Raw genomic sequence first — 25,635 nt, 5'->3', positions numbered from 1 at the left:
TTGTTTGCAGTTTTATATTCCTTTAGGGTGACTAGGTCAGCAGGACCCTTCTGGAAGGAGAGGCAGATTGCTCTTGTCCTTGGGGAACAGCTGGGGATGCTCAGGGACAGAGGCTCCTAGAGAGTGCAAAGTATGGCAGCAGAAACAGCGAGAGCTGTAACACAACGGCTGGAGTCCATAGCTCCAGTGGAGACACTGCCAAGGAGAGAAGTGAGCAGACACGCTCTTCTCAGAGGTGATAGAAATGCCTTTGAGAAGGACCAGAAAGGACCCAACAGTTTACGGCAATACAAGAAGTCATAAGCTGTCTGAAATCAATTTGGAAGCAAGAACACAATAGGAAGGGAGAGAGTTGTTCGTGAGTCCTTTTAATTCCTGTTGCAGGCTATCCACTTTGAATTTTCTCTATTTAAAAACATACACCTCTAGTTTATGTCCTAAAAAATCCAGCTTTTGGAATTTAAAACTCCCTGTCAGGAAAAGGTGTAGGCAGATCCATCCCAAATGTTGGCCAACTAAAAATCCCATTGGATGCTACTTGCATGAGTAGTTAAAATGCCTACAGGTATGCCAGACCTGAAAAAGAGCTTGTACACCTGAAAGCATGTGGTTTTTTCCCCCAAGGATATAGTTTAGTCTCATGAGAGATAGTATCTGTGACTCACAAACCTTGCCTCCTTTCTGTCCTTCCGTTGTGTTGGCCACAGCAGTGGCATCTCTAGGGATGAGCTGATCCTGATTGTTATATAGACAGACTCATTACTAATACTGAGACAGTGCGATTTTAAAATTCAGAAAACGTCTTAAAAGGGAAAAACAGCATTTGTTTTGGAATTTATAAACCTAGCAGTAATTTGGGAAATCTGAAACAGATCAAAGTTCATTTTTCAATAATTTCACAATTCAAAAATATTGAAAAGAAAGGGTTTGTCAGACTTGTTTTCAAAATTGCGACAATGTTTTTAGAAGTTCTGCAGTAATTGGGAGTGTATATATATATATTCGCTTGATGGCAAGGAGATCTCTGTGGAATTAGAAACCCTCTTATTCACAGACTACTTTCAGAACATCTGATTTTATGTTATTTTGTGCCTACAACTTCTCGTTACCCTCCATCCAGTTAACACCTTTGTGTTTATCTGTAAATGCATACCCAGCATCAATATTTCATTGATTACTTTGGGCACAACTTTTATGGGCTCCATGGTTTAAGTGTTTGCGAAATAAAAGGTAAATTAATAGATGGAAGCTTTCAACAGTTATGCCAGGACAATCTGCTGGACAAACAGTTTAGAAAGCTCTGATAGCACAGCAGCAATGAGTGGAGAGACACACTTAAATAATTGTATAATGTGAGACGTGTTATGGAAAGCAAAGCTTGATAAAAGGATATGCACCACAAAAAAACCCTAATGATGACTTCCCACAAGCATAATGCAAGGGCACATGCAGTCCTTATGAGAACACATATATAGTTCATAGTTTTAGAGTGTGACTTGAAATTAATCCTCGGTATTAGAAATGTTCTTTGAGTTAAACATAACTATGGTCAAATTACATTGTGAGAAGATTCCTTTAAATATCAATACATGTCAATCTGCACTGCTGGTTAAAGAGGAAAGATGGCTTGAGGCTTAGGATATGGAGACGAAATCCGCGGCCCTGCACAGAGCTGCTGTCACCTCAGGGTCCCCATCCGATCTTACTTTTCCTTGGTTTCTAATTATAAAATGTAATATTTTTCTCTACCTTGTCCTCCTCACCTATTTATATCGTAAGTATCTTCAAGTAGCATTTATCTTCTACTGTACAATAGCCTTGTACTGTTAGGCTTTTATCTTCATTAAGGACATACTGAATGTAAAAAGCAACCCTAGAAATAACAGTGCCAATGGTGACATGGTATGCACTACTGTCACTGGGGACGGAGAATCTCAGCATCACTGACATACCTCTGCTGGCACTGAGAAGACCGTTATTCCTGATGAAATGTCCAACTGAATTCAGTCAAACTGCTCAGGCTTAATTACTCATGTGTAAAGGCAGAAAAGTCTACTCAATGGAAGAGTTCCACAATTTTTTTTTCCTCCTGAGTTGCCCACCCAATTCATTTGTCATTCATCATTTTGAGACTTAGTTTACTTATATTTACATGGATAGCTAGATAGACTGGTAGATAGAATAAAGATATATAAGTATTAGAAATATAATTAATTAAAGTTTTAGTAAGAATTGGGGGACTAGTGGGAGGTTACAGAAGCCATGTCTGATCTCCCTTGTATCAGATAACACATCAAAAGTAATCAAAGTTCAGTATGGGAGAAAAGTTCAGTATGTGCCCTGAAAAAAATAGGAGGGAAAAGGTATACTTTTTGGTAAAGCCATTTTCTGCCCCTAACATCTAAACCGCTTCCTCCGTCAGTCTCAAGGTACATTCTGTACCTTTTGCTTTGAGAGAACTCCTACAAAGACCCGCGCTGTGAATCTTTACATGGGAAAACTGGAACTTATGTAATCATGGTTTCATTTTTGCTGTTTAGACAACCTGCCTCCTGTGTTCCAGGCCCCTTCCAGCCAGCTGCTGACATTTATTGGTGAGAATTTTGTTTACCAGTTAATAGCAGTGGATCCGGAAGGGTCAGCTGTGCTATTCATCTTAGAGGCTGGGCCACGGGATGCCAGGCTCTCTCCTGCTGGCCTTCTTATCTGGAAAGTTGATTCAGAAGAACTGCAGACCTTTGAATTCACTGTGTCGGATGAATGCAATGCGCAGAGCAGATACTCTATTGAGGTAAGGAAATGAACATTTTAAAGGAAAAACAAAACAAACCTGTTTATCATGTCAGTGCTTTAGTGCGATTGTCATTATAGCTAATAATTTGTTACTGTCTTGAAAACTAAGACTTCAGCTATTTCCTCATAAGTGTATATTATCCAGCACAGCAATAATGATCAATTAATGGAATAAATATCTCCGAGAACATAGAAACTACATATACAAGGAACAAGAAAGAGTGCTATTGATTGCTGTTTGAAAGAAGACTCTTGCAGAGCCTTTTAATGGTTCATTAATCTGCTTTAAAATTCATATTCTGCATTTGGATTGCAGAAAAAAAGCATATAACATAAAAGACCAAGTTTTAGCTATAAAAGGGAGATTATAACTCATTCTCAATGATATTTTTAGAGGGTGGCTTGCTCTTATGTCATTACTCCACACTTTAAGTTTCTTGGCAGAGCTTTTGCATTGCTTTGTCTTTATTGTATAGCCTAACATTAATCCTGTGATAGGATGAGCTAATAAAGTGGGATGCAGACTCTTGACATAAGAACAGTTTTGTGAAGAAAAGAAAAGATTTTTTTCCTAAAGATTCCAATTTTTACCCATTCAAACCACTATCATCAAAAATACCAATCTGCTGAACCCACACAGCAAAGGGGAAACTGGAGTCTAGATATGGTTTTAAATGGAAACATTTCAAACTAGACCTATGTTTAACCAGGTGAGATAATACAGAGGTCTGAATCTGTTGAAATGCTGTTCTTGTACATACATAAAATAAAACTATGGAGCTCTCTTCCCTGAAGAGAGAGACCAGCAAAGGAATTGCACAATCATGTTCTTGCCTGGGAGCCATTTGTAATGTGAAACAGTAAGGAGGGCAGGCAGAAAAAAAGAAAAGGTTTTTCATTTCTTCTTTGAAGAATAAGGAAAAAAATCTGCCCTCAGATACTATGTAAAAACTGCTGTTATAGCAAACAGGATTTTTTTTCTTATAAGAAGTTAGAATGTGCCCCAAATGATGAAAAAAAGAAAAAATCCCTTTAAAGTCAAGCTCTCAGTCAAATAAATAAGTGCTGAATTTGAGACCATCTATCTAGACAAAGGAAATTGGTTAGAAAAAATTAGTTTTCATAATACTAGATAACATGTTTGCACTGCAAATCTGTCCCTCCCTAAAGGGTAACAATATACCTCTCAGCTACGATTATTTGGAGGAATCTTACCACAACTCCCTTTTGCCTTCCTCAGGTTGGAGTGAAGCCCTGCAGCTGCCTCAATGGTGGAACATGTGTTACCAATATTAAATTCCCTCCAGGCCTTGGTGAATACCTGTGCTTATGTCCAAATGGATTTGATGGAGAATTTTGCCAGGAAGATATTAATGACTGCAAATCAAACCCCTGTGGCAGCGGAACATGCGTGGACAGTGTGGATAGCTACTTTTGCAAATGTCCCCCTGGTTTGGGAGGTAACACCTCACTGTTTCCATCTCTGATTTAACTAGGGATATATGGTGCTACAGGATTTTTTGAGTGCAGCGTTACCACAGGCATCTATCAAATGGACTACATAAGCCTCCTTTTCTGCTCCCATGGCTTAGCTTCAGACAGACAGAAAATGTGCAAAACCAGCTATCTAACTGTCCATGCTCAAGGAAGGAAAAATGACCGAAAGCTCTGTGATCCTGAAATGATCCCTCAAGGAGGCTGTGACCTCCCTGATCACAGCTTCCACCTGCTTATTTCCCATGGATTTGTCCATCCATGAGATGAACTAGGAGAAGTCTTAGTGGAAGAGAGAAAAGGCAAAATCCAGGACCCTTTTGCTCTCCACAGGATTTTACTAAATTAGGCCAATGAAAGAACTGGGAATGAATGATTTTTCTAGGTCTAGGAAGGAGAAGCAGTTATGGAAAACATGCACAAATAAATTGCCCTTTAGTCCCAATTGAAGCTTCATTAAATATAAGCATCAGAAAACCACAAATCCATTCAGTTGTCAGACATGCCGATGGAACAAATTTAACCTTTTAAACTGTTCAGGGCTGGCCACAATGTGATTTCACGATATGCAGGGAAGAGGGATGATCACTGCACCAAAAAGGTTCTTTTAGAAAAGCAGAATGAAACGTATGAAGAGGACGAGTTGGAGAACAAAATGCAGCAAGGCCAAAGAGGTGGATGCAAGACATACAGTGCAAACAGGAAAACCTGAAATGTGAGGAGAAAGAGAAGCATCTAATAGCTAACGTAGATGAGGAGAGAACATGTTGGTACCTACCATGCAAGTTATAGTCAGCTTTACTGCATTCAGGACATCTGTGAATGATTCACACATGTGAAAAAGCACTTGTGACAGCGTGCGGGCAACGACTTCCCCGTGCTCTGGAGACTGGAACCGGCAGAGCCAGGCATTAGACTCTCTGCTGCATTAAGCTTCTGGAGTCTGGCTGAGCTGAGTCGCTGTTGGGTCTCACAGAGCGCCTACCACCTCCTCCGAGCTGGGACCCACACTCCAGCTGTGCATAACACCACTCGCTTCCAACATAACAGAATTTCACAGCGGCCTAAATGCACCTTCTCCTGGAGCTTCACGGAAGTTGTGGTCTTTTCATTTGCAGTTCAGCTCTTCAGGAGGTACCAGGCAAATCTGAACATAGAGGACTTGAACAGGATTTCTAAACCTGGCTCTTGCTTAGCTTTGCAGACAAAGAGCCAGTTAAAATAACAGTCATTGGAAAGTAAAGACATTGTGTTGCTATCCATTCTTGTCCAATTAGTCTCCTGCAAGTGAAAGGTGCTAACTGAAACTGTGTTAGAACATCTCTTGGATCAGAACCATTTCAAAAGCAGAGTAAGAAAAAGCCACCTTAAGCTGAGCTCAGATTTCAGCCCGTGAACCTGTCAAAAACCCTACTCTGTTCACATATGAAAGCATGGATGAATTCATGAGACCCATAATATTGACTGCTGTGCAGTGCTATAGGTTTGAAAAATCCTGTAGAAGTAACATCAAATGCACACAATTATTACTGTTTATAGTGTGTATATATAGAAGAAACTCAATTATAACCAAAAGCAATGAACAGATTTTAGTCAATGGGCTCATACAGGCAGCAAGGTACGCTTTCTGCCTTTCAGCAGTTCCATGAAACCTTCTTTGTTTTGGTCATGTGGGATTGCAAGTCCAGATTTCATTAACTATAAAATTCCAGCAGAAATGAAAAATAAAAAACATTCGGAAGTGGAAGTTCAGAAAAATGGCCTACAAGATGTATGACACCTAGACAGTATTGCCTCCAGGTAATGCTATGAAATAGCCAAAGCCTGCTGCTATCCAAAGTGTTTGTGCCACCAAAGACTCTGCTGATGCAAGAACACACAAGCTTAAGCATGAAGAGTAAAGTTAGAAAATGAAAGTTTGATCAAAATATGAAAATCCCCAAACCAAACAAACATATGCAGAATGTCTTGAATCCCCCTGGAAATAACGTACTTATGAGCACGGGGAAATCTGGGAAACTTTTTGGCTGTATTTGGTTACACACTTGGAAATATACAATAAAAACAATTCTTCATTGCCTGTAAGGAGGTGGATTAACTGAATAAAAAGCATAATATAATTCCTTGAGTTAATAACATCAGTGGATCTGCTCCTGTTGCTTGATCATCACCAGTTTCACACTGCTGCCCTTCTCACTTTATGCGGTATTGCACATAACAGGAGTGAAATCAAGCTCTATTATTCCACATAAAATAGTCTGCCATAATCGCAATATGTTGTTTATAAATTCACATGGAGCATATTATGAAATGTGGTTGTCATTCTTACACAAACAGTAAAGAATGAAATATCCAACACTTCAAAACAACACGCTTGAAAGCAACATAGAGCTGACTCTAGAGACAAGGGCACAGGACACCTTGATGGCCAGAGAAACACTGGGTTTTCCTGAACTCTTAATTCTTGCCAGGTTAAATAAATGCCCATTGTTTTTGTTGTACTTCCCTCCCCAAAAATGCTAAAACACAAGCCAGAACAGAAACAAAGATATGATTGAGTGAAACGGGAATATATCTCAAAGTTTTAATAGCAGGTGAAAAATTATAAGCAAGTGGAGCTGAAAGCCAGCTGGGAAGTAGATGATTTTACTTCAGGGCAGGTTCTGTGACAACAATAAAAGCTCATCCATGATGCTGTGTTTATGTCTCAATTCCCCAGAAAACCATCAATAATCTAATGAGAAGGCAACGCTATACTGCTCAAGTGACAGCACCACTTCACCATCAAATCTTTACAAATGACAGTGACCAGGTAGTAGAAACAAAAAGTTAACTCTTTTGAGAGCTTCCCAAACACCATTACAAGAGAAGCAGCAGCACAGGGAACACCGTGTGTTGCCAAGCGGTAGCAACCCAAGTGCTTGGGTGTATCTCAGGCAATGTAAGGGTATAACGTAGGAATGGGAACACGGCAGGGAGAGAAGGCACTGGAAAATCTGAGAAGGATGACTCCAGAATTATTACTACTTTAAATTTCTGCAGAGACTTATACACTTTTATCTCATTCAGTGTTCAAATCTCATTCCTTTTACTTCAACATTGTTAACAAGATAACAAGAATTCCTGTTGTTTCTTCTTTTGGCCTCTGAAAGCAAGAACAACACCCACCTGAGAACAGAACTCATCCTTGAAAACTGTATCTCTATTACAAAACCATTCCTTCTTTCCCCATGTACCATCGATTAATACAAAATTGGGGGGCGGGGGCGAAGATTCAACTATAATTTCATTTTACTTTTCAGGAAACTGAAGAAAACCCCGGGATTTGTTCATGGCTTGTAATAACCATAGAGTCCGTAACTGAAATTGCCTGTTCCTTTAGAGTCAACGTAATGTGAACATAGTCAAGAAGTCTTTCTCTGCATCTGTAGGTGGTCAGCTCCTCTCGAGGCATAAAAGGACTTCTCAGCCAATTTCCCATGCAGGGATGGAGAAATAGAGCTGGCACAGGAACAGATGTTGCAACCTGAAGATCTTTTATTCCTATTATTTTTATTTGTGCTGTAGCAGTGCCAAGAGAATTGAGACTCCCTTGTGTTGCAGCGCACTGGAGGTCATGCAAACAGAATAATTGACACTTCTTCTTGCAAACAGTTTTCTGCCCATTTCTGCTGCTTCTTCAGCAACCTTCAGCCAAGCTTCAGACTTGGCAAACATTTGTGCTTGGTCTCAGCTGGATTATCATTATGCCCAAACTGATCAGATACTGTTTACAATCAAATCTCTCTAAGTGAAAAGAAGTGCTTGCATAGTTCCACCTTTACGTTACAAAAATCAGTCAAGTGACTGAATTTTAAAATTTAGCTTGTTACTTATGGTGTTCCTTTGCTTTTTGTAATTCTCTCATCTTTGAGACTTTAAAGCCAGCCCTTTGCAGCAAAAAATGAATATGTAGGAGGGAGAAGTGGGGACTGAGGGAGAAGTGGCTGTTGTTACTGAAACTGGGAATTTCATTCCTACTTTCATTGTCTATGGTATCATGTTTAGTCTTTATATGATACGCAGAGAAAGAAAATAATTACTAATCTAATCAGAGGGTAACTCATTCAATATTTTCCAGAATGTGATGTCTAATAATTTCCCAACATGTCATCAGAAAGCAGTATCAGAAAAAAGCAGCCTGATGCTACAGATGTGCTAATTAAATTATACAATAGAAACAGTAATCCGAAATGTAACAAGGGAGGGAAAAAAGTAAGTTAAGCCCTGCAATACTATGTGATGTCTAACTTACATGAGAGAAGCAAGAAGCATGCAAAACCAGAACAACTTAGCTTGAGGTGGCACCAGAAAAGGGACATGGCTTTTGTGCTGCTGTTCTTTTTTTTCCCCCCACAAGGCAAAGCAGGCATGCGAAGGTGATGTCACTAACTTTTTTAGGCAACTCAATCAAGAGAGACTTCAATTTGAGTTTTTTACAAGAAGATGTTATTTTAACTTGAAAGGAGTAGTGGAAGCTATCTGAAATGTTGAAGCAATGAGAGATTATGTTGTAGGAGATGAATAATAATGTTCTGTTTTTATCATCCTGTAATTCATTCCACTGTGAGAAATTTCTTTCTTGAAGAAAAAAAAATGTTCTTTTATCCTTAAATCTTCTTTCATGATAAAGCTGGATATTTGATATGGAACAAGCCTTTCTGTACCTTGAGGTATGTCTTGAAGCAGGCACCTGGACTCCCGAGAAGATGTCCCAATCTCCTTGGGTATTCCTACAGGGCACAAAGGGCATGCCTTACTACAACGATATGGGCTAGTTTACGACCTGCTATCAGGGCTGCATATTCTGGTAACCAGCAATAGCCAAGCAAGTTTTCTCAAGTGCACAGGGACTGCAGCACGCATACCTGAAGCCTGAGGGAGCTTTTAACAACATTATATGTGATTACTCTACATCATTTGCTTTTCAGATAGTAATTTTAACTTTTGGGTCACCTTCCCCTATAGGTATCTGTTAAATCATCCAGAGTTGTGAATTTGAATATCAGTTGCTTCAAGGGATTTTTAAAACCCTATTTCCAAAATCAGCAATAGCCAAGACACGTTGTTTTGGGTTCAAATCCTATAGCAGCTTATCCTCTGTACACCAGCAGTGTGGCTCAGAGACGTTTTCAGAATGTTTCTTCAAATTTTAATTTTTAAATAGAAAAAATTGTTTTTAAAAAAATCTGAGCATTTTGTAAGGTTTACCTTCAGCCAGGCTCTATCAGGCTGGTTCACAATAAGCTATTAGTTATGTGAGGTTCACATAGAAATGAAAAGCACAATAGGTCAGTGCATGGCTTTTCATATCCTAAAGCCAAAATGGTGACATTCATTGGCTTCTTCAATATATGACAAAGACCTCGCATTAACAAGACAACAAAAGCAGCAACAAAGATGTGAAACACAGGGGAAATAATTTATTTAACATGCACAGTTTTCTATAAAGAGTCGTCTCAGGTTCAGCACTTCTGGTGCCTGTAACGACAGTAATAAACAGCGTGATAAAAGCAGGTTTAAGCGAGACAGTGGGGAATTTGGCTCTAACATGAGTGACGTACCCTGTATTGAGTTCACAGCTGAGAAGTAAGCCTTAGTCTGCTTCACCATTTGAGATGAGGAATAAACAAGGAATCTTTCCTGATTATTAACCTCCCCTTTGTTTTGCCACAGGGCTTACTTGTCAGGAAGACAGGAATGAATGTGAAGAGAGTCTTTGTTTTCCTGGAGTGTCTTGTATGAATACCTTTGGATCATATGCATGTGGAATTTGCCCCAGTGGGATGGAGGGAAATGGTAAAACTTGCAAACGTAAGTGTTTTGCATTATTTATTTTAATAGATGGGGGAAAAAATGGGTTCAATTCTACTACTATTGTCCTTAGTTGAGTACTTTGCCACTCACTTCAAGTACTGACCTTTAAATATACAAAGCAAACTATTGTCATGTTATATTAATACGGATAATTGCAAATTGGTCTCTGTTTGCTATTTTTCACTACAGTTTAGTTTCATTTTGATTAGAATGAACACCGTAGCATACAAAAAACTATTTTCCAGATGCCAGCTAGATAATTTGCCAAGGATGTTCCCCATGTTCTCCACTATTTCACTCCTAAATACACCATCCATTAAGAAGTACTCGGGGAGCACCCCCAGGATTACTTTTGTTTTGGGTGAATGCTGGGTAAGCAGGATGTAGGCTAAGAGGAAGAAGGTCCATGTGCAAATCCTTCACATCCTTTCAGCTCTGTTTCCAAGGTGTGCTTTCATTAGAGGACGCAGTCCACAGCTGCTGAGCTCATGCTTGGCGTAAAGTCACGCCACAGGTCCCAACTAGGGAAGGAAATGGCTAGGAACAATTTTACACCTGCTCAGTATTTGCTTTTGGGGCAACAGACTCTTTAGTAGGGAGGCTACAGTGACTTTGTACTCTGCTGAGACCTTCCCAGTGCACGGGATGCAACCTACTCACACGCTGCTTGCTTCAGTCATATACACACAAATCTTCTCTAAAAATAACATTTGGTTGGCCAGAAGGAGAGAAATCAACACTTGAAGTGTTTCACATTTGTTTGTTGGTTGGTTGGTGTTTCCAAAGAAATCCGAGAAGCAAAAGGTACAGATATTAACTGTGAAGGTATTAACTTTTCCTCATATTGACTACCAAAAAGAAAAAAAAAATCTGATGTAGAAAGACTCAGTTGTAACTGCAGGATCCTGGCACCAGCAGGACAGCCTTTGCCAGGTTTACCAAATATCCCTTCAATCATATTGCCAAATGTTTTTTTTCCCCCTGTATTATTTGGCCATGTTGGTTATTTCAAAGTGATTTTGCACCTGTTTCACTAATGCATATTCTCGTAGCTAATTTGACCAACAAAGGAAGGATATATAAAATAATGCCTTTTTTTTTGCAATATATCAGAAAAGTCATTTCTTCCTTTTTATTTTTTTAATTACAGAAAGATTTGTCTATTTCTGAAATGCACATTTATTAGAAGGAATAAACCTGAGGGCTTCCTTGTCCACCCAAAATAGGATAGGAATCATTCGTTGTGGTTCTGATACACAGACTTAACATACCTACTCATACTTCCCTTGCTGAAGCAAGTATAAAGGCTTCCGGGAGGAAGGAGGAGAAAACTGAAGTAACTTTATAGCTATTAGAGTGGGCTATAGCTCATTATAGTAATTAATATATATATAAAGAGTCATAGTCTCAGGCTTTATTAAGAGTACAGAATATCCAAGACACCCAGGGCAGGGTTGTTTAGCTCGCAACATGTATCCACATAGACTTTACAATCCCTAATTCATTCAAGAAGTTATCTTAAAATTATGCAGAATCAATATTTTTTAGAGTCTCCACCAATCACTTTCCCTCTTTACATCCAGGTATATTTAGTATAGGTATTTTGACACGTCCAAAGTTTGCAGCTGAACTAACTGAAGCCAACAAACATGCACACATGGTTTCAGAAAGAAGCTTGCTAGGAGAGGCAGGAATCGGACAGAGCGCAGGTCCCGGTGCGTAGTGTAGCATCTTCATCCAAGTAACAATGCTCTCTAGTACATGGGGACCTGAGGCTTTCTTACTGCCCTTAGCTGGATAAAAGATCACTGTGCATATTAAGTATGTCTCCCAGATAAGCAAAGTTCAGTGAGTTTGGGCATAGTAATTTTTTCTGTATTTGTGTTGAAGCTGACCCACCTGATTTGCCTTTATTTGCTTGATGGTTGGCTTCCAGAATAAACTTCTGTCAGGTTATCTGATTTGCTCTTACTGTTGCTTTTTGTCATCAATCACAGCTAAGCTCTAACACCTTGTTTCCTTGTCTCCGTGCTTTCTTTTCACAGCTGTGCTTGCTGCTGACATCACAAAAGCTTTAAGCACTGAAAAAGGCAATGGCAAAGGTGATTTGAACAAGACCGAGGTTAAGCAGCTACTGCAACCCCTAGAGGCAAAGGATTCCCCTGCAATTAAGAATTTTAGCATAAATGATAGACATGGTAGGTATACAAGGATATGAAATCTTTTTCAGTTGCTGCAGTTTACATATTCAGAAATCATCCATTTTGCCATCTTAACAGTAAACATAAACTAGCTGTTTATAATACATCATAGAAAGTTAGAGTTAAAAAACCAAAAACCCCCTCAATACATCAGACTGGATTGCTGCTAAACAATTTTACGTGGGAAGAGAGCCATTACAGCAATAGCAATCAGAGTGGTCAGGCTTAACTAGAAATTGCATCGCTTCTGAGGTAGAACCAAATCACTCCAAATCTTAGTGATCAATGGAAAGCAAGATGATAAGAATGACAGCTTATGCCAACTTGCCATCGCCAAGTGACGCTGACATTTTATTTCAGCATTTGACAGGCAGTCACTGAGTTAAGACGGAGTTTTGAGCATAAGCGAAGATCGACTCTTGAAGTATGAACTTGACTGCAGCGGCCGCTTCTCCCGGTTGCGGAGCCCTACGGCACTCTCTAACAGGGGTGCGCACCTGCACCACGCTTAGTTGGCCCTGTCGTAACGAGCATTGCACGTTTCGTTGATTTTCTAGTGAAAGCAGGGAGCAGAAAAATGGAGACTGGGCACATCTGGTGTGTAGGGGCATATATATAAAAGAAAAGATCATTTTTTTCTCACCTTCTTTTTTTATAGCTGTACCAGGCCAGCCAACACCTAACCAGAACTTGCCTCTTACAGGTATCCATCATAATGCTGTAGGCAAGGTGCAAACATAATGCTGAAAATACTTGAGGATCATGATGGAGACCTCACTGGAGGCAATTAAAAAAGATCTACAACCATCATTAAGATTTTATTCATCATCTGTTCTCTGTCTTGACACTATTAAATACTTCACCGGCAGTTCATATACACTTGCTATTCAGTGACATCATAAGTGATAAAATATTATATACTACCGGAGTGTTAAATTTTGCACACAGTTCTAAGATAATTAAAGTAGTCTCCTGTCATACAAGGTTTGTCACATTAAGGATGATTTCTAGATCATAAACATATGTACTTGACAGTGTATTTTTAAATTTTAAAGGTATATGTGCTGTAAGGTTTAATGATTACCTTCCAATTATAAAAGACCAAAAGGATGCCTGAATAATACAGTTTCTCACTCGGTTAATCTTTCACTTATGCTGAAAATTACAGTTTCTATATTATCCATGATAAATGCCAAACAACTTTGAGTAATAAACTTGAAAACATGTAATTAGCAGACTAATAAATCTTGTTTTAATGAGAAACAGCTGTTCTGTTACACTGTGCCTACAGGACATTCTCATGTTTGGCTCAAGGTTTGGGAACATTCTGCATTAATTAGACTTTAAAAGAATAAAAGCAGTTCTAAAGCTTTAGCTGGGCTCAGGCAGTCACTGCTTAATTTTATATATGCATTTGATTTGAGAAATTATAAATAAACATGCTTGAACTTCCTTTTTTAGGCCATGCAGCACCACCGTCACACATCACTACCTGTGCCAACGGGCCGTGTTTTCCTGGAGTGTTATGTTTTGATCGGAAACCCCCTTACATTGGATATGTCTGCGGCCGATGTCCAGCGGGGTTTTTTGGAAACGGCCGGATCTGTACCAAAGTCCCCAGACCAGGTACTTTCTAATTTTTAGAATTTTTAAAAGGTTTTTCATACAAAGGCTGTAAGAAAATATGAACTAGCATGGCATTACAATAGAATACTTTATAATCAAACACTGAAGGCTTTTTTCTTTCACTCTTACCTGACGAGCAGCTTAGTTATTTCAGGAATACCTGGCTTTATGAGTCAAAATTCAATAGATTAACTACCTCATTTGCCACGAGGGAGAATTTTTCACAACAGGACTTACTAGACGGTATGAATCACCACACCTGTATTTCTGCCACAGCACTGGCATAGGATTTCAAAACACGTTTCCTCCTCAGTAAGATCAGAACATGACACATGCCAGTATCACTCCGCTTTCCTTCTTTCCTCATTCTTTTGCTGCAAGGCATCTGTTCTCCAAGGTGACCTGTGAAGACACTGATAAACAAAATGCCATGGAAGAACAACTATACCAACAACTAATGGCAACAGATAATTCAAGCATTTCAATAGCATTGTTCGTATCCTGAGCAATAATCTTCCTTAGGGAGCTCTGAAACTCAGCTGGCCCCACTAATCTAGGAGGACTGATCATTAGAAGAGGTCTTCTGCTGTGATAAAAGAAAAGCTGGGTCTTGACCTCAGGCAGAAAGTGGTGATAGTATAGCAACCACTCATCAGTCATCTGATCCTGCTCTCTCTCGATGGAATTCTTCTAATTTAATGTACGGTTCCCTAGGGACAGTCTGGATGGTTGTCCCCTCTTTACTGCACAGGGTGACCTGCTAAGAGAACTCATGTTTATTCCTTAATAACAGTAGTTACTAGGTCAGATTCCTTGGTTTTCTTCTAAATCTTTTTCTTAAGTATTCAAGACACACTGGCTTGAAACCTGTCAAATTGTTCCCCAACCTCCTACATTTGATAAACCCATCTTCACTCCCCATTCTGTATCCAAATCAATGACTGTTACCTCAGTGTTATATTTTAATGCACACTATCAAAGCGGAAGCAATTTCACTGCTTAGTGTAGGTATCACCCAATCTCTTTGAACTATAAATTTATTTTAGCCAGTTCTCTGAATCTAAAGGTCACAAAAATAAACCTAATATTTTTCTTTCTCTAGCAATGAGTATGTACAATGTATTACTTAGTTTGCCAGAGACACTAAGCCAGTTATTGACTCTTCTATAACTTGGTGAAGCTGTAAAAGCAGTTGAGCAAAAAAAAAGAAATCATTGTGCATATAAATAAAGTAACATTTCTGTTACTGCCCAAAGCTGCACCTTGTCGTTAATGGGATAATGGGATATACACTGTACACCCCAAAGGTCATTTAAATGCTGTTGAGTAGAACAGATAGTCTACAGCTGTAGGTATTGGTGCAGTAAATCAGACACACTTACATTGTGCTTACATAAACTTCAACCAATAAATTTGTGCATGTTCTAAAAAGGGAAGCCTAGACAGCCGTTGCCATTTATTGTGATTCATACCTGTTATACACAGCTCCAGGCAAGATTTAAGAAATATCCCAAGTATCAGGATGTGAAAGGAATACATGCTTCTTTCAAAAGCAAGTTGTATGTCAGAGGCTGGGGGTTGTTTTTCTTTTTCCTCTCAAATACGCAAACTGAGTCTGGGACTTCGTGCTGCAAATGTGGCCATGCAACCAGCTTGAGCACTTTGGGGAGGGAATGAAGAGGAATTATTTTTTGTTCCATCAGTACCTTGTATTCACTCTTGTGAATTATATCACAATATAAACGAGGAGAATCCTGTGCCTCAAGGTTAAACGAGAGTAGTCATTTGTTTTAATATTTAGAAATGAAAGCAATTGCTGCAGCTGTATGAGTGTCCTAATTTATGACCAAAATGATCGGTTTAACTTTCTTTCTCATATGCTTTGCTAGTTCAAGTAGAAGTATTGTATAGCATTGCAGATTAAACGATATCAGACAAAAAAGAATGAACTTTCAATTAAATTTATGTACAGTTATGGATTATGATTATTGTGAAATCCTCCCTGTTAGAATAATAGCTTCTCTCCCTTGTAACTTATGCTATCAGTCTTCAAATGAAACAGAACAAATCCTCTTCAGCTTGCTACAGTGCTTGTGAAGGTACTGAGATTATGTGCCACTTCTTTCCAACTCTAGTAATTTTAATCTAAAAATACTCTTGCTAATCCCTATTTTGTACTTTTATTGGCTGCTTTTGACATGATACTCAATTGTTGTGATTTAAGGATTAAAGGATAAGTATTTTTTCGTACAGAAACTGCAAAAATTACCCAACTGCCTTTGTAGACTACTGAGGAGAAAAAATATGCCAGAAGAAAATTGTTTCCTAAGTCAGTGTTTGATGGGCTGCACCCAAAAGTCCTTCAATTTTGATTTATAATCAACAAAGTAGCATTTCCTCAGCATTGATATGTGATAGGTATTAATCTTTTGATGTACTTGACTTACTGCAAACTATGTAACTCCACAAGTAAGTTTCTGAGCTATATTTACCTGCTCTGCCAACAATGGAGGGCCTCATTCTATTCTCACTTACGTGTTTTACCTGGTTTATATCAGTAGTTGGTACCAGTTTAAATCAACCAGACGTGGTTGCAATTGTTCTTGAAGTACATCAGATTAGTCTTAAGGAAAAACATCACCAGTATCAAAGTCGGTATGGAGTTTCATATATAAAGGGAAATTATTATTTTAAAAAATACATTCTCCCATCAGAAACAAAAAACTATTTCTCTCCCTTCAAAATCCATAAAGCAGGTATCCTATGTTTTTTAAAAAATGTACTAGTAGGATCAAAAGTCCCTTAATTTTGCTGGCATTGCAATAAAGAGGAAAGTCTAAGGAATTTAAATCTGTCCAGGCTTCACTGGGCACATTTCACATTTGTATAAAATATCTGTTACTTTTTTGTTAGAAGAGGCAGATCTATTCTATCAAGCCATGCAGTATCATTAGTCATATTCTTGGCACAAAGAAAATGAATATATCCTAATGGGGGATGCTGGTGATGTTACTGCATCTCGCAATATTAGTTCTCGTCAGACGCTACTGGTATTTCTCTAGACTGGTTTCATCACTCACAGTCACAGAGATACCCATCTGTTTGCACTTTCTTTAGCAGGTTAGAGAGGTTGGTGTCATCACAAAAGATTTATTTTTTTCCTATTAGTAAATCAGCAATTTTACTGGACAAAGCAATGCCACATCCATCACCGATAAAAGATTGTTTGTTCAGAGCCAGCTCTTTCTGCCTCTCCTGGTTTAGGGAGCCGAAGATCAAGGGAGAGGATTATTTTATGATCTCTGTAATCGAGTTCTGCTTTTCCATTCTGAACACCACTGCTCGCTCTCCTGCCATAGCAGTTAATTTGCAGTATTGTAGACATTTGGCACTTGATATACTTTTGTATGTGCCAGCTATTTGTTATGTTTATGTACTCTATGTTTTACACTATTCCAGTACCTGCACCGTGCTTCTGAATTCACTTTGATTTTACATCAGAGAGACCTCTGCGGCCTTCTCATTTGCACCACTGTCAGATCAACATCAAGGTGTGGATTTAAAAGGAGAATAAAATGTTTTGAATTAAAAGAATGTGTGTGTTTAAACACATAGTGCTCAGTCTAACACCAGAGGAACAGAGCACTCTTAAGTTTTACATTCTTAACTTTTAACTTTGAAATCACTGCTGTCGTTATTAGCACTCATCATTGATCACTGTCCATGAAAAATAAATAACTCCAGTAAGAGCTTTGGTCACCAACCCAAGGTTTCATCTCTGAAGCTAACTGCAGGAGTAGGGACCCCTTACTGCCTGGAACCAATCAAATGATTTTGCTTCAAGAGATGGCTGAAGAACATAATGGACTCCTTTCATCTCTTATCTAACAGAATTGATGAATTTGCATTAAAAAGATCAAGGCCCAGATTCCAGTCTCAGTTACACCAGTGTAAATCATAAGTGATTCCATTAAACGAATAGCATTACCCTAATGGAGTGAGCCGAGCACTGTTCCTGGAAGACAGATCTTAAAACCTGTTAAGGTAGGCACATCACACACAGAACTTTTAAATACGAAATCTGTATGTACCAATAAGCGTAGATAAAACGCACACAATTTTCAGTATTCAGAGGGTCTTTTGCAATGAGTAACTAACCAGTCTTGACTTGGTTTATGCAATGCGTTACAAGGCTCACTTGAAGACAGGAATATTTTGATGCTGCATTCCTTAGCTGTGAAGTTGTCTGAGATCTTTGCAAAGGAGGCATAACAGAAATACAAAATAAATAGTAAATAATACTTTGATTTGCCTCTGTGTGGTAATAGCTCTCAGCTATTCTTGTGGGCTCCAAAACTGGGAAGCATTGCATCTCAATGCCGTGGCTTCCAGCTCCTAGCTCTGACCCAGGCCATTGAAACCCTGTCCACAATTCATTTTTGGAATTTACGGTGGAAGTTGCTGATCCCTTTTGTAAATTATGTTTCAGTGTTTCTAGTTTGTGTATTTCTGGACAAAATGTACATTTTTTTCAGACTGACCAGTTATGATGTAATGATATCTCCTTCAAGGGGTAGGTGATGAAATGGCAACTGAATTGGGATTAGAAATGCCACACAAAAACATTCCATGTAAATTTGGAATCAGGAAAGACACAGTTTTGTAAATGGCATACCAGTAATCTTCGCACGAGGCCAGGATCAGCCTGGCATTTTGGACATAAGCTGTGACCCTTTCCTGCCCTCTGACTACGTAATTGCCACTGAAAACCCACTCCTGCACTTGTCAAGATAGAAAGGGAATCTGAGAGTCTTTCTGATGGCTTTCTCCTCCTTAGGGATACCTAATAAAAGATTAAGTATTTTCAGAAAAATATCAACAGAGACCTGTACAGGATATGCTATGACCCAAATATAACAACTAAAGTAGGTACGGTGGGAAGAATATGTTTAGATAATTTAAAAGATAAATGGTTTCCAGCTTCACTGATCCATATACTCTGTCAATCCAGAATTTGTTAAGTGCTTCCAATCCAGATAATATATTTAGGAAATGATGCAGCTCAGCAATAGAAGACCAATGAAGCCCCAGCCATAAAACCACTAGGGAAGAGGACTCAGCTATATGCCATGAATAATATTTACATTCAATCAGAACATCAAGTACAGATTACATTTCTCTCCTACCAAGAATGTGCCACCTTTTGCTTAAGCAATCACTGTGCCATCATGACTTTTAAATGATAATAACAACTCAGTCTCCAACAAATAGTTTTTTGCATTGACAGAACAGAGAACAGGATTATCTCCTCTTAAAATTTCCAAGCTTATTTAATCATCTAGCTATAAGAGCACACAGCTTTTAAAGCGAGCCAACCCTGTTTCCACAAATTTGCTAAGATTGCTCTTTTGTTAAAGGCACTTTGAAGCCTTTTAAAACAGTAAGTAACTCATACTGGACCAATATCCTGGCCCCATTAAAGCAACACAAGAGTTTTGCCACTAACTGCAAAAGCAAAGCAGGGGTTGAAGAAAAAGGACTCATAAGCAATGCAAAGCACAGTACAGTACAGGGGGGTAAAAATAGGTGTGAAATACACAGCCTCGTCATCACTCAGGACAAATTTAGGACTAGTTCCTTAACATCTTGCTGTTGTCGATGAACAGGTACCTACAGATGTAGTGGCACTCACTTCACTGGACTTGCTTGCAGAACGAGGTGACATTCACTGCCAAACCACGTCCATTTTGCCCCCAAAATTACACTCCACGTGTATAGAGCTAGTTTGTTTCTGAAAGGACACAGCAACAGCCTATAGCTAACACAACAAAACTGATCCTCTGGGATGCAGGGGAAAATGATCTCTCATGATTATAATTTATTAGATTAAGAATTTTGTAGAATCGTAGAATAGCCAGGTTGGAAGGGACCTCGAAAGATCATCTCGTCCAACCTTTGATTTCTCAAAGAGAATTTATCTCATATATTATGATAAAAATACGAAAGACTTCTGTTTTGTTTTAATTTCTATAGGACACAGGGGGGTAGAACCGCACACTGGAGAGCATTACCAGAGCTCGCTGGTCTATAAGTGGTGGAACAGCTGATAAATCTTTTACATTACTAAAAAATAACAGTTCTTGCTAAAAGTTTCTCCATGCTAACACACGTTGTTTATGGTACTTATAGAATATTGTCTTAAAAATCTCAGATTTGAATCAAGCTATTGTTTTATGAAATTTTAAATTCTTCTTAAGCTAATGTAATACCTCACAGAAAGGTAATCCTTAAGCCTTCTTCCTTCCTTCTCCCCCAAATGCCTTTGCTCAGTTCATAACTTCCTTCACAACCTTTATATTTGTTTGAATGCAAAAAAAAAGGGGAGCTGTTATCTTCTTCATAGTTATTTATGTTACAATGTTGAATCCCTAAGTGACCTCGGCTTGCTTCAAAATTCTGGCTCCATTAAAAACAATAATTTCCATAATACATCCTCAGAGCCTAAGAGAGGAAAAGATTAAACACAACACTGTTGCTAGCTGAAGTGCCAGCATCAATGTCTCTTCTTGTGTACCCTAATACTCTTTCAAAGAGAAAACTACAAACATTATAAAGGCAAGTCTCATGATATGACTGTCCCCAACATGCCACCATAGAATTCAAAGGGCACAAGCAAGTTTTGTCAAGAGCTGATGACACCTACATTAGCAGTGAGCTATAGCTAAATAACCCTATGTCCTGGTTTCAGCTGGGACAGAGTTCATTTTCTTCCTAGTCGCTGGTACAGCGCTGTGTTTGGGATTTAGGATGAGAATAATGCTGATACCACACTGATGGTTTAGCTGTTGCTGAGCAGTGCTGACACTGGGCAAGGACTTTTCAGCTTCCCAGGCTCTGCCGGGCGCACAAGGAGCTGGGAGGGGGCACGGCCAGGACAGCTGACCCCCACTGCCCAAAGGGCTATTCCATACCATACGGCGTCATGCCCAGTAGAGAAACTGGGGGGAGGTGGCCGGGGGCAGCCATCGCTGCTCGGGGACGGGCTGGGCATCGGTCGGTGGGTGGTGAGCAGTTGTATCACTTGTTTTTTTCCTGGGTTTTGTTCCTCTCTTTCTCTCTCTTGTTGTTTTCCTTTGCATTACTCTTTTTTTTTTTTTTTTTTTTACAATTATTAAACTGTTCTTATTTCAACCCACAAGTTTTCTTACTTTTGGTCTTCCAAGTCTCTCCCCCATCCCACTGGGGGGGAGGGTGAGCGAGCGGCTGCGTGGTGCTTAATTGCCGACTGGGGCTAAACCACACCACCATACTTCAGAAACTGTTGCATTAACAGCGTACGCCGTTCAGATGGAAGATAAGGTTCGAATTGCGCACCAATGCTGCTTGCTTAGCTTGGATTTAGGGATGCAGACCCTTCTTCTAAACTGCAACCTGAATTCAATGCACATTGTTCACAGCCTTTACGCACAGCTAAATGGACACCCCGTTTATCATTGCTAACCTGCTGGCAATAGTGAAAACCCCCTTTGGTTAAACTAGACACAAATTAGCAGAACTGACTAAGAACTTTTGTGACATACCATCTGAAAACTTATTATTGAAATTCCTTGGTTTTTGTTTTCTATATTAGAAAGAAACTATAGATAGTTGTGAACCTAATCAGTTGGAATTGTGGAGAATTCCATAAAAGCATGATTTCACTGAAGGTATTTATATATGCTTATATGGTATTAAAATAGATTCATTACTGGTCTCCAGCAAGGCATAGTTCAGATTGTTTCTTGGCTTTTATATGTAAAGTAACTCATTTTTATGTGTTTACAGCCGAAAACAACATAATTGTAGTTTTAGACCATTTAATTCTTGAATCGAATAAAAGGAGAATTTCAGTAAAATATTCAAATTTAAGCTGTTTTTTCTTTGAAGAAATATTATGGATTTTCTTTTGAAGAAATGTTATGAACTTTCTTTATAATCTATTATTACAGTTCTAAAGGATTCTACATAGATGTTTCAGAGAATTAGACAGGAATGCTTCAGAGACGATCTGTCTTGATTTAGCCTATTTTGTATATATCTATCAACCTGTTCAAGCCATGAGAGAGTCTGAAGGCCCATGAGGCATCATCAGATAAGAACACAGTTTTTATTAATTTTTCCATCTCTCGCAACGCTGAGAAGAAGTAAAATATACTGCCAATTCCTGAATAGAAAATATAATTTAGTTTTTTGAACTCTATCTTAATGCTGTCTTTGTAGCTGCTGAAATAATATAGTTGCAGACTCAAATAATTGGAGAAGGTAGAACACAAAGAGGAGAGGTAAAAGGTCAGACCTGAAAGATGGACAAGGTATAATGAAGGAAAGGATGATAAAAGAGTTATGAGGGTGTTAAGTGGGTGATCCATGGTGTTTTGAAACACAACCATACTTCTGCTTTGCTTCCTGTTTTGTTAGCTGGATATTCAGGGAAAAGCACAGGAAGAGCACTTCTAAAAACTGCAGGAGAGAATGGGTTCGACCTAAGGAATGTAAAGAGCACGGAAAGAGATCTGGTAACAAAGGAGCAAGAGGAGCAAGGCTCCTGTGCAAGGGGTGAGAGCACATCAAACGCTGAGATTTTCCAATCCCTAGGAGAGAACTTTTCAATTAAATCTTGAAATAAACTGGAAGGTAGGAGAGGTGTTTGATAAAACATTGTTTGTTTGTATAAACATAGCTGGTTTATAAATCTCGATATACAATCCAAAAAGGATACTGATAAAGGAAAATATTGATAGAGGGGAAAAAACGATCCCTGTTTGGGGAGCATGCTCATATCTTTGCAATCAGTAATTTTTACACCATTTTTAACAACACTGTCTCTGGTGACCCTGACGTTAAAATTTCTATTGAAAACTTACAGAAAACATCACAAAAGTAAAAAAAAAAAAAAAAACAAAAAAACAAACCGAGTCTGCAAACAAAGTGCACACAATGCATTCTTTTCCTCAAAGGCCCATTTTTCTGTACAGCTATCATTGTGTTCATCGCCTTCTTGCACCGTTCTTGCACTTTACCTGTGTGTGACGCCTTGTCCCAAGAATCTTACTAACCAAAAGCTACTGGATACCTCCTTGGAACACAGATACATATATATTACATGAAAGTGTCATGTATTAGGCTAAGTTTCATATTTAAAACTGTTCCATTACTTTCAGACTTGAGTGTCATTCTAGAAACCCAGCTTATAGCCTGATACTAACATTATCTACTCAGGAGACCTATAAAGGAGCTGATCATTTAAAGGCTATGGAGAAATCCGGCTTAAATGAATACAAACTAAGGCAGTATTAGTGCCCCAACTCTTTAAGTTTTTTGTTTCTCTTAATCTCTAAATTATAATGCTTTCTATTGAAAAAGTTTTATGAATAGAAAAACATTTTGTATAAGGAAAGGGCTATACCTAAGCAAAATCTTTCTAAGGCATTGTTCTGGTATTTGTTGAGTAAGAAAGGGATTATCTTTATGTATTCCTTGACATATCCTAGATAAGAGTGAAAATGTTCTCTGACGTAGTCGGTAATATCATTTCTATGTTCACGAACTGTTTGCTTCCTGACAGAGCATCTTAGAACCCCCATTTTCTTTAAATAGATCAGTTAACAAATTGAGATGTCAATGCTATTGTTCTGAAAACCTAGGGGCAAATGAACTATAGGGTGATGTACACAAATACAAAAGACTTCCAATGCAACATAACCAAACACACAATCTCTTCTTGAGATAATATTTTCTCATATACTCACATAGGATTTCAACATCCCAGAACTGGAAGAGGACCTCCTTGATGGCAGAGTCTGGACCCCTTTCCATTTGTGGGAATCATTTACTCTGAATACAGGGAGATTCGTAAACAAAGTTTAGTGGGTGAGCTGGCTGAAGACCCCAGGTTTTCTCCTCCACAAAGAGCATTGTGTTAGAGCAGAATGATTTTGTATTTCATTCACACAAAAGGAATTTGCGTTGCAAATTATGAACGGTATTACAGAATTGTGTATGTGCAGCTGCAGCCACATTTGACAAAGAAAAGAGTCTGAAGCAGAGGAATAGTTATAATCAGAAGTGGCTGAGTGATGCAGACTTCATAGAATATTCCCTGTTGCTCATGATTTTGGTAGGTGAAGGGGAAGAAAATTGCTCACCAGGTAGCAACATCAGCAACACAATCGCATTTTCTATCAATCAGGCTGAAACATAGCTCAGGGAAAGTGAACTAGATGTTCACCTTTTAATTTCATCATTAAAGCGACGAGTGAGTAAATGCACCCATCACAGAAGTGGTGGTTTGAGAGCACAGATTTTACTGAGACTGAATGCGCCTGTACAGATGGATACGGAGTCGTGTGACTGCTTCGCTCGTGTGCTGACCCGTCTGGATGTAAGGCACGCTAGGTCCACAACCTGTCTCACTCTGGTAGCCCAGCACAAGCTAAGTAACCTGGCTGGTTCCTTCTGTCTGCCTATGCAGAGCTAGGGGCTCGCACGCAGCTCCACATCGTTTTCTGATTTGCGAACTCCAGATCTGGGCACCTCTTGTATAAAAGTAATACTCATATCCTCTATTTCCACATTTTTCAAAGTAGGGATTAACTTTTGCCTGTGCCTACCTCCAGTGTGTTGTGTGTTCCTAAATTCTTTTACAACACATTTGACTTTTCAATTTTTGACATAAAAAATAGGTAAAGGATCGTAAGCTCTAAACTTAAGCTCCTACCTAAATTTATAATAATGTCCCAGTCTCAATGAGTCTTTAAAATGCTTGTGTTTCTACAAATATAATCCTGGAAGTACCCTTTGTAAAATTTGGGAAGTTGAAGCTGTACCTCACTTAAAGGAGCCGAGGAATTTATTCTGGGAGTTACTGCTTGTGATTGTAAGAGAAGGGACATCGGTGACTGGGAAGTTCAACCAGCATCTGAATGTGGGAAATTCTGGATGCTTAAGAGGAAGGAAGGGAGAATCAAAGCTATATTTCTGAATATTTGGGAGAGGGAAGACATTAGGGTATGCTGGGATGGCTAAAGAGAAGATTTAGGAATTAAACACACTCTGACTAGAGAAGAAAGTTATGCCAGAACTCAATCAAATAAAACAGCAGATTAAGAATTGATGGAAAAATAGAATTTCCGTAGAGCTTCCTATTGACAGCTGCTCCGTTTCCCCTTTCTCACCAAGTAAATACAGAAAAAAATATTAATGTGGAAAGGTACAGAGAGAAATGGGATGATCCTTAATACTCTGGTAACAAGACTTCTTAGACCAGTGTAATTTTTCTATTTCTCTTGACATTTTAAATAAGATTTATGTGCTGTTAGATGTTTCAGATTTTAAATGATGACCCACATAGTGTAATATGTCAGAAGAGCATTTCTCTGCCGACATTCTTCTGAATGAGAAATGTGCTACACAGCAGGTACTACTAAATGTTAATAGCTCTAAAACTACACAAATTGTAAATTTATTGAATTGTGTTAATAATGAGATGAATTCTTAAGCTATTCACAGAATTCCGAAATAGTTGCAACCTGATCAGAATTAAAGGTGCCCATAATCCTCTGAACTGACAGGCAGAAGAGACCACAGCCAGATGATCTTGCCAAGGAGAAGGAGCCAGTCTCCAATG

At 38.8% G+C, this 25,635-nt stretch overlaps 1 protein-coding gene across 1 annotated transcript in view; it reads left to right on the top strand.

Moving 5' to 3' along the window:
• LOC142414251 (von Willebrand factor D and EGF domain-containing protein-like) overlaps positions 1 to 25,635 on the top strand; it is a 185,121-nt gene that overhangs the window by 111,795 nt on the left and 47,691 nt on the right. Inside the window, exons 16-20 of the mRNA XM_075511234.1 lie at positions 2,541 to 2,791; positions 4,034 to 4,253; positions 10,003 to 10,140; positions 12,189 to 12,341; positions 13,806 to 13,970. Of these exons, the coding sequence (XP_075367349.1) occupies positions 2,541 to 2,791; positions 4,034 to 4,253; positions 10,003 to 10,140; positions 12,189 to 12,341; positions 13,806 to 13,970 (927 nt within the window). The remainder of the gene's footprint in view (positions 1 to 2,540; positions 2,792 to 4,033; positions 4,254 to 10,002; positions 10,141 to 12,188; positions 12,342 to 13,805; positions 13,971 to 25,635) is intronic.

The sequence above is a fragment of the Mycteria americana genome, chromosome 9 (assembly GCF_035582795.1).
Source record: "Mycteria americana isolate JAX WOST 10 ecotype Jacksonville Zoo and Gardens chromosome 9, USCA_MyAme_1.0, whole genome shotgun sequence".
Taxonomy (NCBI): domain Eukaryota; kingdom Metazoa; phylum Chordata; class Aves; order Ciconiiformes; family Ciconiidae; genus Mycteria; species Mycteria americana.
Note: the sequence above shows the minus strand (reverse complement) of the source record. Positions and strands in the feature narration are given on the sequence as shown.